Source organism: Trachypithecus francoisi, unplaced genomic scaffold (genome assembly GCF_009764315.1).
Source record: "Trachypithecus francoisi isolate TF-2019V2 unplaced genomic scaffold, Tfra_2.0 Lachesis_group1, whole genome shotgun sequence".
Lineage (NCBI taxonomy): Eukaryota > Metazoa > Chordata > Mammalia > Primates > Cercopithecidae > Trachypithecus > Trachypithecus francoisi.
In genome coordinates this window covers 65,177,112-65,192,849 of record NW_022681454.1, presented here as the reverse complement: position 1 = coordinate 65,192,849, position 15,738 = coordinate 65,177,112, and the positions used below count along the sequence as shown (strand labels likewise).

Here is a 15,738-nt window from a genome sequence, read left to right as displayed (position 1 = left end):
TGGAAAATAAGGTAGGATGTGAAACAAACAACAACTCAACACTATAAAACTGAAGTATGAGAGGAGAAAATCAAAGAAAGAAAGGACTTACCATTGGTTGGCAATTTACTTTCCACAATACCACACACCTGGAGTATTTAGAAATTACATTTCATCTTTTGTGTGGCACTACATAGCTCATGTAAATATAATAGTATCTTACCTATTTAAAAAATGTTGAATGGCTTAATTTCTTTTAAGATCCTTATCATGTTTTTCACATTAAATGGGTATTATACTCCCATTATTTTCATCCCTTCCCATTTTTCATGGAAGAGATAGATACAAGCCTGAATTAAATAAAGAGGTCTTATTGTGCAGACGTATTTTGGAAACCATACTATTTAATGTGAATATCAGTAGTTAGTTGTGCCATGGGCCGCTGTGGCAGTCTAGTCTATCCCCTTAAGATTGTGTTTTTTAAATGCACAAAATAATACAAAGAGGACTGAAATAAAAATATTACATGGAAATATAGTGTTGTGCATAGACTGCAGGTTAAGAAACCCTGCATCAAGATCTTTCCCTCCTTCCCCCAACACGCTGTCTTCTTTGATCTGTACAGACTGAAGCTGTAGTTTTCTCTCCAGAGTTCCTTTTATGTATCAAGCATCTTTTTGCTTGTGCATTTGCTTAATTTTGTTTTCATTTTTCTCAGTTATTTATGAAATATGGATTTAGTGAGATCAAGAGATAGACAAAAAATTCTTCACATTATTAAAATAGAGGGCATATTATGCATAAAGCATACTCAGTATGAGGATTTTCTTAGTTGAATTTGGAAACATTGTTATTTTATGGCGGTTAATTGCCACAAACTCTATAGACTATACAGCCTAGAGAGGAATGTTCTAAACCCCTGTCCAAATCCTAACCCCTCTAAAATTTCCCTTTTTATAGAGGTACTTCTCAACCTGTACCATATAAATAGGATGAAGGAGAACTACTCATGGTCTTGTCAGGTTGGTGGAGTGGTTGGTGGGGTTGGTGACTGACTCCTGCAAATGTCGGAATGCTTTTGAAGCCAAAGAGAAAAATAGATCCATTTTTTTTTTTTTTTCGTTTTAACTATAGGAGGGAAAGTTGATCTTATGGGCAAGGGGCTCTGTGCTCTCTGTACTATGTAGCATAAAACTCTAATTGCTAATATGCCCCTTTTGGAGAAAAACTCACCAAAGCATGCTGAGTTTAGACCTGTGTTGTGGTTTCTTGCCTTTGATTTTTTGGCATTCTTGTGCCTTAGGCTGCAGGTATTTTAAATATTTGTACATTATTATGCAAAGAGAAAGTGATAAGAAACCTATATAATGTGTTATATGAGGTCAGAAAAGGCAGAGATTAATTTAGAAGCTTATGATGAAGAGAAAATATTTTAGTATTTTTCCTGAAGATTTTTCCTTAATAATTGAGGCTCTGAAAATGGAGGTTCTAAAAGAACGATAACTTAAGTGTAAATCCTGCTTTGTTTGTATGTAAACATGCTCCAACATTTGTGTTAATATTCCCAGATGGAGAGATTCATGACCTTACCCTTCTTCATATGACTTCTTGTATAGTCTATCAATCACAGAGAAAAATATCCATAGATAAGTGGATCAAAGCATGGGTTTAAAAAGGCAAAGAGAAAGAAGAAGTGATTTACTGGGTCTGACACCCTGTTTAACATTTCAGGATCAAACCAATACCAAATTCCTAGGACGTAGTAGGGAGTCCAGCAGACAGTGAATGAAGTGGCAAATGCAACTGTCATTTTTAGAGTCTTCAGCCGTGCTCTTGGTATATTGTTCTTGGACTGATTCAGTTGCAGTTCTATTGGATAGAGAAAAGAGCAGGTGTTTAAAGATCAGTTTTCTCATGAAACCAAAGTGGACAAAAAGGAAGACAACATCACTAATTCAACTTAATCAATGGGAGAAAATTTCTAGTATTTTAAATAATAATAATTTGTTTGAAAAGCATGTTTAATAAGAGTTTTCCACTATGTCACATAATGAATAGAAAATATTGAAGATGATACTGCTTCTATTTCTGCCAAACTAATCTGGATTTGAAATATGGGATACTCAAACTCTTAACATATAAATTTAAGAGAGTAGATGAGGTTGAGCTCAGTTGAATTCTTTTTAATTTTTTTTTATTTTAATAGGTTTTTTTGGTGGACTGATGGTGTTTGGCTACATGAATAAGTTCTTCAGTGGTGAGTTCTGAGATCTCTGTGTATGCTGTACCAAATGTCTAGTCTTTTATCCCTTGCCACCTCCCACCCTTTCCCCCTAGTTTCCAAAGTCCAGTGTATCATTGTTATGCCTTTGCATCATCATAGCTTAGCTTCCACATATGAATGAGAACATATGATGTTTGGTTTTCTATTCCTGAGTTACTTCACTTAGAATAATAGTCTCCAATTCCATTCAGGTTGCTGCAAATGCCATTATTTCATTCCTTTTTATATCACTGAGCAGTATTCCATAGTACATATATACCACATATTTTTATCCACTCATTGATTGATGGGCATTTGGGCTGGTTCTATATTTTTGTAATTGCAAACTGTGCTGCTATAAACATTCCTGTGCAAGTATCTTTTTCATATAATGCCGTTTTTTTCCCCCAGGTAGATACCTAGTAGTGGGATTGCTGGATCAAACGATGGTTCTACTTTTAGTTCTTTAAGGAATCTCCACACTGTTTTCCATGGTGGTTGTACTAGTTAACATTCCCACCAACAGTGTAAAAGTGTTCCCTTTTCACTGCATCCCTGCAAACATCTATTATTTTTTGATTTTTTGATTATGGCCATTCTTGCAGGAGTGAGGTGGTATCACACTGTGGTTTTGATTTGCATTTCCCTGATCATTAGTGACGCTGAGCATTTTCCCCTATGCTTCTTGGCCATTTGTATATCTTCTTTTGAAAATTGTCTATTCATGTCCTTAGCCCACTTTTCGATAGGATTGTTTGTTTTCTTCTTGCTGATTTGTTTGAGTTCTCTGTAGATTCTGGGATTAGTCCTTTGTCAGAAGTACAGATTGTGAAGATTTTCTCCCACTCTGTGGGTCATCTGTTATCTCTGCTGATATTTCTTTTGCTGTGCAGAAGCTTTTTAGTTTAATTAAGTACCATCTATGTATCTTTGTTTTGTTGCATTTGCTTTTGGGCTGTTAGTCATGAACTCTTTGCCTAAGCCAATGTCTCGAAGGGTTTCCAATGTTATCTTCTAGAATCTCTATGGTTTCAGGTCTTAGATTTCAGTCTTTGATTCGTCTTGAGTTGATTTTTGTATAGGGTGAGAGATGAGGATCCAGTTTCATTCTTTTACACATGGCTAGCCAATTATCCCAGCACCGTTTGTTGAATAGGGTGTCCTTTCCTCACTCTATGTTTTTGTTTGCTTTGTGAATTCTGACTTCAAAACAAAATTATGTTCACTGAGTATCTTTGCTACTAAGGATAGTAAGTATCATGTGTGGATGAAAGTGTACTACCCCAAATTGTCTATCTCAACTGTGTGCTTCTTTCTATGATAGCTGAAATAATTTCACTTTTCATATTAATACAGCCTTTAAAGTTCATAGGTTACACTTGTGAAGAAATTTGCTGGAAGTTAGTGGAATTACTGACTTTTTACAGTCAGGCTGCCTACCTGAAATTTTGAAGTTAGTTCTTAAAGGTAAAAAGGTGCAATTCTGAAGTGCTCAAAATCTGTTCTTGTATTTCATAATAGAGAACTTCTGTGTTAAGTAAGAAATACTCTTCACACACTATATTTTTTTTTTTTGAGGGAAACAGATAATGATATTCAGAAATAGTCATTTTGAAATTTCTTATTAATTGGTCACCAAAGAGTAGACATATAGAGGAAAACATTTACATGCATGGTGTTTTAATTGTGAAAATATTTTTTGTCTAGAAATATTAAAGTAATTTATTAAATACAGACTGATTATGGATTTTTGTCAGATAAAACTAATCACTATTTACTGTGTGCCTTGCTAGAGGCTTTGCTCTTTTCACATACTATTCATTTTTTTTTTTCGGACAGAGTTTTGCTCTTGCTGCCCAGGCTGGAGTGCAATGATGCAGTCTTGGCTCACTGCAACCTTTGCCTCCCGGGTTCAAGCGATTCTCCTGGCTCAGCCTCCCGAGTAGCTGGGACTACAGGCATGTGCCACCACACCCGGCTAATTTTTGTGTTTTTGGTAGAGACAGGTTTCATCATATTGGTCAGGCTGGCCTCAAACTCCTGACCTCAGGTGATCTACCCGCCTCGGCCTCCCAAAGTGCTGGGATTACAGGCATGAGCCACCACACCTGGCCTTCACACACTATTCATTTAATCCTCAATATCTGTAAACCTTGGTGATACATCCATTTAAAATTCAGAAAATCATCTTGGCTTAGCAAGTGACTTAAAATGAAAAAAATAGCAAGACAACCACAACATGTCATGCTTTTTCTTCTTTTGAAACATCATCACAGTCGATAATTGGTTTACTGTTTATGACTTTTCTGCTAGACTGTAGTCTCCATGAAAGCAGGATACTTACTAGATTTTTCCTATTCACCATGGTATCTCCACCTAGCACAGTTTCCAGCAATGCTGAGTAGTCAGTATGTATTCATCAAATAAATAATATAATAATTAAATATCTTCATAATAGTTATGGCTTCCTGCCTCTGCTTTTTTGTTTTTCTGCTTATGTACTGCTAATATTTCTTCAAATTAACTCCTATTTGAGATTCACCTTCTTATTTTCCCTCTACCCTTCTTAGATATCGCTTATAAAATGGAATCTCTCAAGATAAGATTTTGAAGGCAAATTGTTTTTGCAGTATACTGTTTTGGAAATATTAAATACCATTTTGTGCTGGCAGGTGAAAACTGCCCAATTCCCTATTAGAAAGCATCACCATGAATATTTTCTTTTGGAAATACCTACTGAGACTATTCATGCTATAATAGTTAAGATGATTTCCCTGTTAAGTTGTACCAGATATAACTTATGTACTATGTCATTGATAACATGGATTTTGGATGTCATGCCAACATAACAATGTTTATTTCATAAATATATGTTTTATTTTTGGGAATGCACCATTTTACTAAAGCAAAAAAGGTACAAACACATGTGTGAAGTTTTGAATGAAATAATTAATTACAGTCAATAATATTTCGTATATTAACATACACACACATGTGCATAGTTTACGTTGTATAAATATAGGGGATTTGAATATAAAATGGAACAGCTTACTTTAGCTAGTTTATTGGATAGCATTTAACAGGTTGTACTTTTCTATAGTCTAGATATCACAATTTGTACTTGCTACCCAGCAGAAACCATTTGCCAATGCTTATCCTGGGTCTTAATGGAATAATCATTAATTCTTCTTTAATTTCATGGTGCAAATGTAGAACAGCAGAAGATACTAAGTTACCTTATCTGTAAATTGAGGATAATGAAAGCATGATAAAAATGTTACCTTATGGGGGTGATTGTGAATATTAAATGAGCTAATATATACAAACTGCTTAGAACAGTATCTGGCACATAGTTCATGCCATTCTGTTTTGAGCATCGCTGTTTAAAAACTGCCCACAAATGACACTAAATCTAAGGAATACATACTGTGGGGATCCTGATGAAGGACCCGTGTCAGGGTGAAGATGATTTTTGCATTGCAGATCAGCATGATGAGAAGAGGGATGATGAAGAGGCAGCTGAAGGTGAAAAAGTTATAAAATGCTTGATGCCACCATTGTGGAAAACTGCAGTGTGTTACACATTGAGAGAAAACTTTTGTCTGTCCGGAGCTGTCTGCTAGATGAATCATCCTGAAGATGTATAACTGTATGAGACAATGAAAAGCTATGTTACTTTTTTCCAAATGGTATTTGAAAGTTTTCTCTTTGGTACTCTGCTAGCCTTCTAGCATGTTACCTAAAGCAATTTCTAAGTTCCTTAGTATTGTATTTCTGATGTTTCTATGAAAAGTCATGTGAATATTTACTTAAAATATGTTTGGGTAAGTGTCAATAGATCTACAAGATTTTGGATTTTTTAGCAATTATTTCAACCTTGAAGAATAATCATCTTTCAAGGATTTGAACGTTGTTTATATTTCAGTTTCCAGTACAATTATGCTGAGTAAACTTTTCGCAAGTGATTTTGCTCATAAGTTATATCTGCAGTAACTATAACTGTGTCTGGCACTTAGAATGTACCCCCAAAATACATATTTAAATTTTATTTTAGAGACAGAAACCCTATTAAAATGACATTTTAAGAAATAGTCACAAGACATGAAGAGACAGTTGCTCAAAGAAAGATGGAACATGTCAAAACGAAAAGCAAACAAAAAAACAATCCAGGAACCAGCTGAAAAGAGCTTCCACTGGCCAAATCTGGGGCAGTTTAAGCATTAAAATACAAAAAAGAAACTGATCTAAAAGAATGATAAACTATTGAATAAAGTAAGGATCCATGAGCCCATACTTGTAAAAATTACAAAATAACAAAAACAACAAATAAATGGAGTAAAAAACCTCTTCTATAATGTAGAATGCCAACTAATAAATGAAAAGGAATAAACAAAGTTAGTGATTAACATTTGGTAATCACTATAATAAGTGATTACATCAAGAATCATCAATAGCTGGTAAAAATAGTGGGTGGAACTTTGAGGAGAATAGGATATTTACAAAATCTCAAAGTATCAGTCTGCAGGATACTTATTCATTATAAGGAATAAAATAATAACTCTACAGAAGAGAAATATCTAGATAAATATGTTAACATCGCCAATAATAGGACCCATTGACAATGTCTGTCTCCTTATGTAATGCATTGAGAACTTAGCATCACTAATTTGGTATTTTTGCTTAAAGTATATAACCTGAATCTAACCTTGAGAGGACAAATCCCAACTGAGAGACATTTTACAAAATGACTGGTTTGCACTTTCCAAAAATATCAATATCATGAAACACAAAGACAGACTGAGAAATGGTTCCAGCTGTAAGAATACTAATCCTGGCTAACACGATGAAACCCTGTCTCTACTAAAAAATACAAAAAAAAACTAGCCGGGCGAGGTGGCGGGCGCCTGTAGTCCCAGCTACTTGGGAGGCTGAGGCAGGAGAATGGCGTGAACCCAGGAGGCAGAGCTTGCAGTGAGCTGAGATCCGGCCACTGCACTCCAGCCTGGGCGACAGAGCAAGACTCCGTCTCAACAACAAAAAAAAAAGTTAAAATTTTTTATTTTAAGCAAATGAGGGATTCTATTATTTTTTAAGTTTTTGATTGAGTTAGAAAATTTTAATTTTAATTACAACATTAAGAAACATGATTCTTTTCTACACTACCAACAAAAAACACTATAAAATATTTTTAAGATACTTTATTTTCTAAAAAAAAGACATACTCCGCTCCCATTCCCATCACCTCAAAAGGGAAAGAAACCTTGGCCCTGTTAAATAAGTTGAAAAGTTGATTTTCAGTTTCAGATCTTTTTTAATCTTCAAGGGGAAAAAATGATTTTAAATTAATCCACTAGAGGGCGACTAATAATTTTACAATCACTCTGCAGTCAAGAAACCCCGACAAGTGCATTCAACTAAGTTTATCTTATGATTCAGACTTTTTTCCCACATTACAAAGTGAGCCTTTCAGTTTTCTGTAATTCTTTGCAAGCTGACCTTATTTAAAGTTCAGCTTTGAATTAGATCCAACAGAGGCTGTCAGTTAAAGTCTTTGGAATGGTTACTTCACGTAGAACCCGAGAATCTTATATTTCTTTAAGGTTTTAGCTACTTCTCTCTGTACCATCTCAGTTGGACTTGGAACCGGATGACCTGAATTTTACTTTTTCTCTGCTCTGGGCCACATTTTCATCTTAATATTTCATGTTTTAAAGGCATAATGATATCACTGGCTGGCTGATGAAATCACAAGCGTAGGTAGTATGCTACATGAGGAGCAAGTTTTTCGCTAGCACCACAAAGGTCTCTGGCCCAATGAGTGGAGTTTGATAGTAGTTCTTATCACAAGTATAATGTTGTTGCATGCCAGTTTTGAGGAGAGATGAACACATTTGAAAAACAGTGTGTTTTTTTTCTGCGTTTGTCCATATTTCTTGCTCAGGCCTCTCAGGCATTACTTGTTCTTTCCATTTTCACACCCACTTGGTGAGTTCTGCTATAAGATTCTAAAAAGATGGGTTGTGTGTGGTCCAAATTGGTTCATTTGTAACTGGAAAAAAATTATAGTTTAAAAAATATGTTTAAAAAAAAGCCATGATGAAACTTTCAATTAGCAATGACTTTGAAACATAGTACTATGATTGATTTAATGGCTATCTTATTTAACACATGCTTATTTTTTAAGCAATTCTTTGGTAAAACTAATATAGCTGGCATTCTCTGTCATAAAGGATAAAGCAGTTATATCCTTCAATCAAGGAATTTAATATTTGGTAGTGGAGATATAAAATGTATGTGATCCAGGTAATACAAGATAGACCGATAAATTTTAAGAAAGGTATATAATAAAGTGTACAAAAATTCAGACTCTTACTTGCCCACAAATTAACTTGCTATTGTCTTAGTTCCGTTTATTTTGTGCTCCAAGACCATGTTCATTTGAATGATTAATATAGAGATCCATTTTGCTTTTAGTTGTTCATTTGTCCTTGGATTTTATTTCTTTAATTTTGGTATGTTTCTCCTCTCTTGTCCCTGACCCTGGTTCTCATCAGTGTTTGCTTTATTTTGCCATAAACAAGAACATTCTGTTTTCTTTTTTTTTTTTTCACGGTCAGTTGCAGTTGTTCATTTCTTCTTGGAATATTATCTTTAACACTCACCTTACCCACACTAATTACACCCTTACCTAGTGTTATCCAAAGGTAATTATCTTCAGATGTGTGCTTCAGTTTCCTCATCTATATATGGAGAAAATAGTAAAATCTACCTCTAAGGCCTATCATGACAATAAATGAGTTAATACATGCAAAGCACCTGGAATAGTGCCTGGAACACAGCACTGTATAAATCTTAACCATTATTATAATTAAAACTTGAAGTACACCATTTTTATATGTATCCACATGCATTTATATATTTATAAATGTGTATCATATATTTTTTCTTGATGTCTTTTAAGCATCAGTTTTCACTTCAAGCTTTTTCTGCCTTTTTCTTCCCCAGCCTCCTACAGGTAAAAAGGAAATAGACAATATTGCAGTGTTCAGTGGGCAGAGGTGGGTAGAGTGTAGCAGTTAAAAGAGCTGGCTATGGATATGGCCATATATGGATAACTAGATATACTGATATACTGAGATGTCCACTTATTAAACAGTAATCTTGGGCATGTTATATAATATTGGAGGTTTAGTTTCTTCATGTGTAAAATAAAGATAATGATTATACATAATTTATGTGATTGTTGGAAGCATTATATGAAATATTGCATGTAAAAGCTTATTTATGTATTTATTCACTGCCTGTTCTGTGAACCTAGCACGTAAAAACTTTTAGCCAAATTCCTGGCACACATTTATATCCTCAAGCATTATTTATCATCATCAACATTATTGCTGTTGTTATTTCTGCTAGTAGGACGGTACTATGTTGTAGCATAATGTTTGGCATATTGTACCTGTGTAATAATATTTATTGAATTTAAACTGTTTGCCAATGTCAGTAGTGCATTCTACACCAGTGAATTCTCTATGTGTTAAGGCAAGCCTCCACACATCTTCAGACAGCATATCTTTACACTAAGGATGAAGGAGTGCCCCATGTTTCTTGCCTGCAGGCCTGGGTTAACCATATAATTTAAAAGCTGTCAATATGTGATGCTCTATATTAGCACAGATAAACTAGTGATAAGCTTAACACAGATAAGCTATGAACTCTTTCTGCAGAAACCTACTCTGGAATTCTTGTGGTATTAAATGACTCTTACTAGAAACCATGTGATTTATAATTAGATATGGGCACATCTAATTTAGGAAATGTCTTCTCTTCCATTTATATTTACCACCCTAACCACAGATGGTCTTAAACCAAAGCTATCCCAGGGTGTTTGTTGCTTTTTCATTTCCTCCTTCCCTCCTTTGTTTTTCTTTTCTACCTTTCCTCCTTGTTCCTCCCCTTCCCTTCTCTCCCTCCGTTCCCTTCCCTCCCTTCTCTTCCCTTCCCTTGCCTTCTTTTGGCTTCCCTTCCTTTCCCTTCTTTCTTTCCCTGTTTCCCCACTTTTATATACGATACCTCCAAGACTTGAATTACTGTGCTCTGTCATATATAGTTTTGCAGAGTGAGTACGATAGCTTTGTGACCAGGGAGTAGGTTGGTCAAATTTAGTAATCACTCAGAATGCATGCTATAATTTTGAAATATTTGAAATAGTCCACTTTTATATAAGCATTTCTTTTGCAGTTTCTTAAAGAACCAACAATTCCATACTCATATTTCTGTACTTTTTCTTTCCTGACTTCAAAAACTCTTTTATGAAGGTAAGAAGAAAGGATGGGCTTAGGAAGAAAGGAAAAGAAGAAAAATAAACATTAAATTAGTAATTAAAATTAAGGTGTGAAGTCTTAGGTGATTTTATAAGTTGTACGACTTATTCTTTACAATTACTCTTTTAAATGTGAGTAATTTGCTCAAAGTCACATAGCTGGTAAGTGGTATTACTGAGATTTGAGCCCAACTCCATTTGAATCTCACACTCATGCCACTTTTACTATCCCCATTGCCTTTTGAACTTTGTTGCAAGGAGATAAAGGTCTTTAGTAACTGTGACTGGGAGCTAGTGAATAACCAAGTGGAGGACTGGTCCTCCTTTACCTCTATTTTAACCAGAGCAGCTCCACTTATTTCTGTGTCATATCATTATGGTTTTTTTGTACAGGACTTTTTTATGTACAGGATTTTTGTACTGTATTTTATTTCAAAAATTTTTAATAGACACATAATAATTGTACATATTTATGGGGTACATTGTGATATAGAATTTTTTAAAAAGAATTCTATTACTAGCATAAAATTTGAAAGTTTCTATGCCACACTATGCTAAAACTTCTGAGAATGCACCGCCAAATTATCACAGAACATAGCTTCTGAGGTTAATAATGAGGAAAGTGGAAAATCTGGGAGGTCAATTTGAAATTTGGTCATTCTGAGCTGAGGCAAAAGTGTCATAAATTCTCAGATCCCCAGGCCTGAGTGGTGACAACATGTTTGTTAAGATTTTCTTTTCAACTGAAGTATGAATTACTCAAGTAATAGAAAATCAGTATGTCCACCAAAGGATGGAAATTAAAGTTACCCTTTTCATATAAATTAGGTACAACAGGATGTGCCTTTGTCAATGGGCTTATCCACAGACCATGATGAAGCAGGAGACACACTCATCATGTGTCACAGTCTAGAAATAAAAAGTCCTCTTTCTCTCTCATATTCCTCATCAAATATATGTAACATTGGTTATGGGATTGAAATCTCTTTTATTCAGAGAGATTGCAGAGAGCCATAATAAAAGAAAAGAATAAGACAACATGAGTCCAACAGAGCACGTGACACTGGGAATGCCAATGGATCCTTTCAAATCACTGCTTTTTGAACTGCAGGATATGCTCAGTAGTGAGTTTCAATCAACAGTAAAAAATGAAATGTAACAGAATAGAATATGTATTTCATCAAAATTTTTTCTCAGTTATATGTGTGAGAGAAAGAGAGACAGAGACACACATTTTCAATGTAGTGTGTGTTTCTTACTTTAGATTATTGGAAAAGGATTTTAACACCATTGTCTTCAAAGGTTTAGACCTTAGCTCTCTTATGTGAAGTAGGGATAATAACACAGCTCCTATTTACTTCATAGAGTTAATGTAAATATCAAACAACATTACTTACGTGAGGTTATACAGGAAGCTTCAGGAAAGTGCTTTAAAGTGTTGTTGAAAATAAGGATGAGTCATGTGTTTTACAAAATAAAATAACATCATTTTCTGTGGCTCATATTCACATAAATCTCTCTAGTAATGTATTTGAGGTCAGATTATTACATGAAATTCCTAAACAATTCAAAGTTAAGTTCCTATTTTCTTTTTGCTACATCAAGTTAGATAAATATTTGGCATTACCTTTCTATTATTGCTGTTAATACTTAGATGAAAAGAATTGGATTGATAAAGTAATATTTCATTTATAGCTTCTAGGAGACTTCTAAGAAGAATCAAATCGCGAGTTTGCCCTTCGGTTATTATTGCAAATAGGATTATTTCTACTTTGGTTTGGATTTTAATCTACATCAGCATCTCAAATTACCAACTACTTTTGACATAGCTGTACTTACACAGATCTTATATTGCCAGCAGTCATGTCCTAAAGCAGATGATTTTACTTCTCACAGCCTGCCTTCCCTCTCCCTTCTGCAAACAAATAGGCAGACAAACAAACACTCCCCTTCTCAACCAGATCATCTCAATGGTTTTACTATTTAAACTCCTTGGCTAAGAAAACTGGAACTTTCTTTCCCCCTGCTCTATTATTAACTCTCTCAATACAATTTGTTGTCAAGTTTTGTATTTTGTTTGAAATGTCTCTTTTACTATCAATCATCTTTGATACCACCCTAGCCCCCTGATCACCTCATTGCCAGATGATTTTTAAAAAGTCTTTGTTTTGCTCCACTCCATTTGGGCCGTTTGAGCTTACATAAATTTTCCCAAAAACTTTTTTTTTTTTATTTTTTGAGACAGGGTCTCATTCTGTCACTGAGATTGGAGTGCAGTTGCAGTGGTGCATCACGGCTCTCTGCAACCTCTGCCTTCCAGGCTCAAGTGATTCTCCCACCTCAGCCTCCTGAGTAGCTGAGACCACAGGTACATGCCATTATGACCAGCATTAATTTTTTTATATATATATAATTTGTTGATATGGGGCCTCCCTGTATTGCCCAGTCTGGTCTCGAACTCCTGGGCTCAAGTGATCCTCCCACCTCAACCTCCCTCCCAACCTCCCGAGTAGCTGGGACCACAGATGTGAAAGTGTAAAGAAAGAATGTGGAAAATTTTAAGAGCATAAGCCTTAGCTAAATCACCTCATTTCAGGTGATTTGTTTGCTAAAGTTATTCTTATATATTGTATCACTGTGAAAGAAATCATACATTTTTCTTCAGAAAATGAAAACATTTTAGTTTTTCCCATTATTCTTATCATGACATGCACATTTTCAAAAGAAATATTAAAGTGAGAAATTGATGGGATAAAACAGTTATCCAGCTTTCTAGTATCTTGTGCTATATAGTGAATTCTGCATGGCAGTTTTTTTGTTGTTGTTGTTTTTTGACCATCTGGTCAGTTTAAAAAGTCTAGATAAATTTCCATTTTCAGAGGCGAGTTTTGGAGGATCCTAGTTAATTCTGATTTATTTCTTAACACATCCTTGTATCCTGGGTTTATCATGTAGTACATTTACATGCAAGAGAAAACTTGTTCATCTGCTATTAACGTTCTTTGTTGTTTTCAAAAATTTGTCCCTTTTTTCGGGGATCTGATTGTTAAAATGGTAGGTTCAGCAGGTCAGTTAACCAGGCTGCCTCTGATGAAGGTAACCTGGAAAGATGACTGCCCTCTGTGGGGAGGGCCTGTGCCTACTCTGTCAGCCATACGGCTTTCTCAATAAGCTGCCTCCAGCAAAACTCAAGCTAACTTTAGGGAAATATTTGAATTTCCATACATCCAAGATGTCTTACTTTTCTTCTATATTCAGTACCATTTAGCTGCAAACTGCAGAGCAACATACTAATCAAGAATAATTCTTTCTAAGCTGCAGTGACAGAATTCTTAAAATTTCCACTCAAGAAACCCTAAATAAGAAACATTATAAATATTTTCTATCTAGGCAAATTTCATAATTTCTAAAAATTATCTCAACTAAACATTAAAGCCATGTCAACCAGAACAAAAAGAAAAATAGAAGAATAGAATGGAGATAAGGTCAAGTTTGAGAATCACAATTTTTGGGGGGAAGCATTTGCTACATAATAGATATTATGTGATCCATTTTATTTATTTATTCATCACAAAAGCAGTATTAAGTAAGCATGAACCCCCATGTTACATTTTATCAGTAAAGGAACTGAAACCAGAGAGGTCAAGAAATTTGCCCAAGGTAACAGAACAGAGCCAGAATTAAACTTCACTCTCTGACTTCCAGAGCCCAAGCTCTTAAAGGTAATACAGTACTTCCTTTGATAAGACCTTATATCAAATTTAGATAGGAAATCTATGATCACCGTATCCAAATAAGTTCATGTATAATGGCTTACCTGTGGTCCTGCAAAGACACTACTGAGGATCCAGGCCAGGCCAACCATGGACTGTCCGAGCTTGCTGCTGCTTTTCAAAGCTAGGGGCCTTGTGATAGCCAGGGAGCGGTCCAGGCTGATGACCACCATCATGAAGGCTGGGGCATACATGGAGAAAAGCTTTAGATAACTGAGAACTTTGCAGAGGAACTCTCCAGCATACCATTGGACTGTAATGTTCCACATCCCATCCAGTGGCATGACAATCAGAGTCTCCAACAGGTTGGCTAAGGTCAGATGTTTTAAGAGCAGCTTCATTCTTGAGAGCTTTTTCCCGTTCTCTTTCTTCTGTGTCCACTTCTGAAGTTTTAACAGGAAAGAAGCATTAAAGGTCGCAGAGAGTAGAAAAAGGAAGAAAGTAACTGTCACTCGGATCTTTCCAGACAAGGTCAGAGTGGGGAGGTTGCCCTGCATCAGTGGGATACTGTTGTTGATGACTGAACAGTGATTTTGATTCTGTTCAGGAGAGGCACTATTTGCCATATTTTCCCAGGACAGAGCTTCAAGACTTGTGTCTGTGGCGCATCTGATATTTTATTGTAACCGAATCTAAAGTCCTGTTTTATTTCTGCCTTCTTTAGATGGAAACGTCACAGGTTTAGACGTATGTCAAATTTTGTCCCTGAGATACTTAATGAGAAAGATCAAGGTTAACTTGTTTTGTATATTGGTAATCCAACAGAGGGCTAAAACAGAGCAGGCCAAACGCATTCTGAGGGCCATATGTAATTGTAGCACCTCAGCAGATGGCCTGGCTTTCATAACACTCTTCCTAAGTGAAGAAGGATACTCACAGCCTAATTTTGAATTTAAAAGACAGACATGATATTATGATTTAAATAACTTTAAAATTTTTTTCTAAGAACTATTTAGCGTTAGTGTTCTGTCCAATATACAGATGTAGAATCATAATGAAGAAAAATGCAAACAACTTGATCCAATTAAAATCCATTGTCTTAAGGAATTAACACATTTCTCAAAAACATTTATTGGTCTTCCTTTTCAAACACACTGTTGAGCACTCCAACACTGGACAAATACACTCACTTAAAATTATTCTACAACAAGTTAAAACTTTAAATTAGAATCAATCCAATTGGCTGCATTCAAATTTATTAATCAATCTTACTGCTCAGATCCATGCTTAAGTTAGAGTAAAACGGTTAATCAGTTTTTAAATTATTGCCTTGGTTTTTATAATTATCTAAATATTGTACTTGCTGTTATTACACACTAATGCATAGGGGAACTAGTTATTGAAGAGAAGACTGTGTAACTGCTGTAAGTGCATTTATATGTGTTTATGTTAGTGTAATATGA

The 15,738-nt window shown here is 35.1% G+C and overlaps 1 protein-coding gene and 1 non-coding gene across 3 annotated transcripts; one reads left to right on the top strand and one right to left on the bottom strand.

The window, feature by feature from the left end:
• Positions 1-442: 442 nt before the first annotated feature.
• On the bottom strand, positions 443-15,151 carry GNRHR (gonadotropin releasing hormone receptor). Of its 2 annotated transcripts, none has more exons than XM_033214547.1 (3): positions 14,380-15,151; positions 5,670-5,889; positions 443-1,848 (listed from the first exon to the last, which is right to left on the bottom strand). In XM_033214547.1, the coding sequence occupies exons 1-3, from the start codon at positions 14,899-14,901 to the stop codon at positions 1,604-1,606; spliced, it is 987 nt and encodes a 328-aa protein (XP_033070438.1). In that variant the 5' UTR covers positions 14,902-15,151; the 3' UTR covers positions 443-1,603. The 2 variants fall into 2 exon arrangements, with proteins under 2 accessions (XP_033070438.1, XP_033070439.1); XM_033214548.1 differs by having other exon boundaries at positions 1,590-1,848; positions 5,670-5,761.
• On the top strand, positions 7,941-8,091 carry LOC117086503. The gene has a single exon (XR_004438403.1). It is a non-coding gene; the product is annotated as a small nucleolar RNA SNORA62/SNORA6 family (small nucleolar RNA).
• Positions 15,152-15,738: the final 587 nt, after the last annotated feature.

Excerpts from the sequence above, each read along its gene's own strand:
- GNRHR (XM_033214547.1), bottom strand. The coding sequence starts at position 14,901 with ATGGCAAATAGTGCCTCTCCTGAACAGAATCAAAATCACTGTTCAGTC. Across the intron at positions 5,890-14,379 it reads GTGTCTTTGCAGGACCACAG|TTATACATCTTCAGGATGAT; the intron begins GTAAGCCATTAT and ends TGTCTCATACAG. Across the intron at positions 1,849-5,669 it reads CCTTCATCAGGATCCCCACA|AACTGCAACTGAATCAGTCC; the intron begins GTATGTATTCCT and ends TCTATCCAATAG.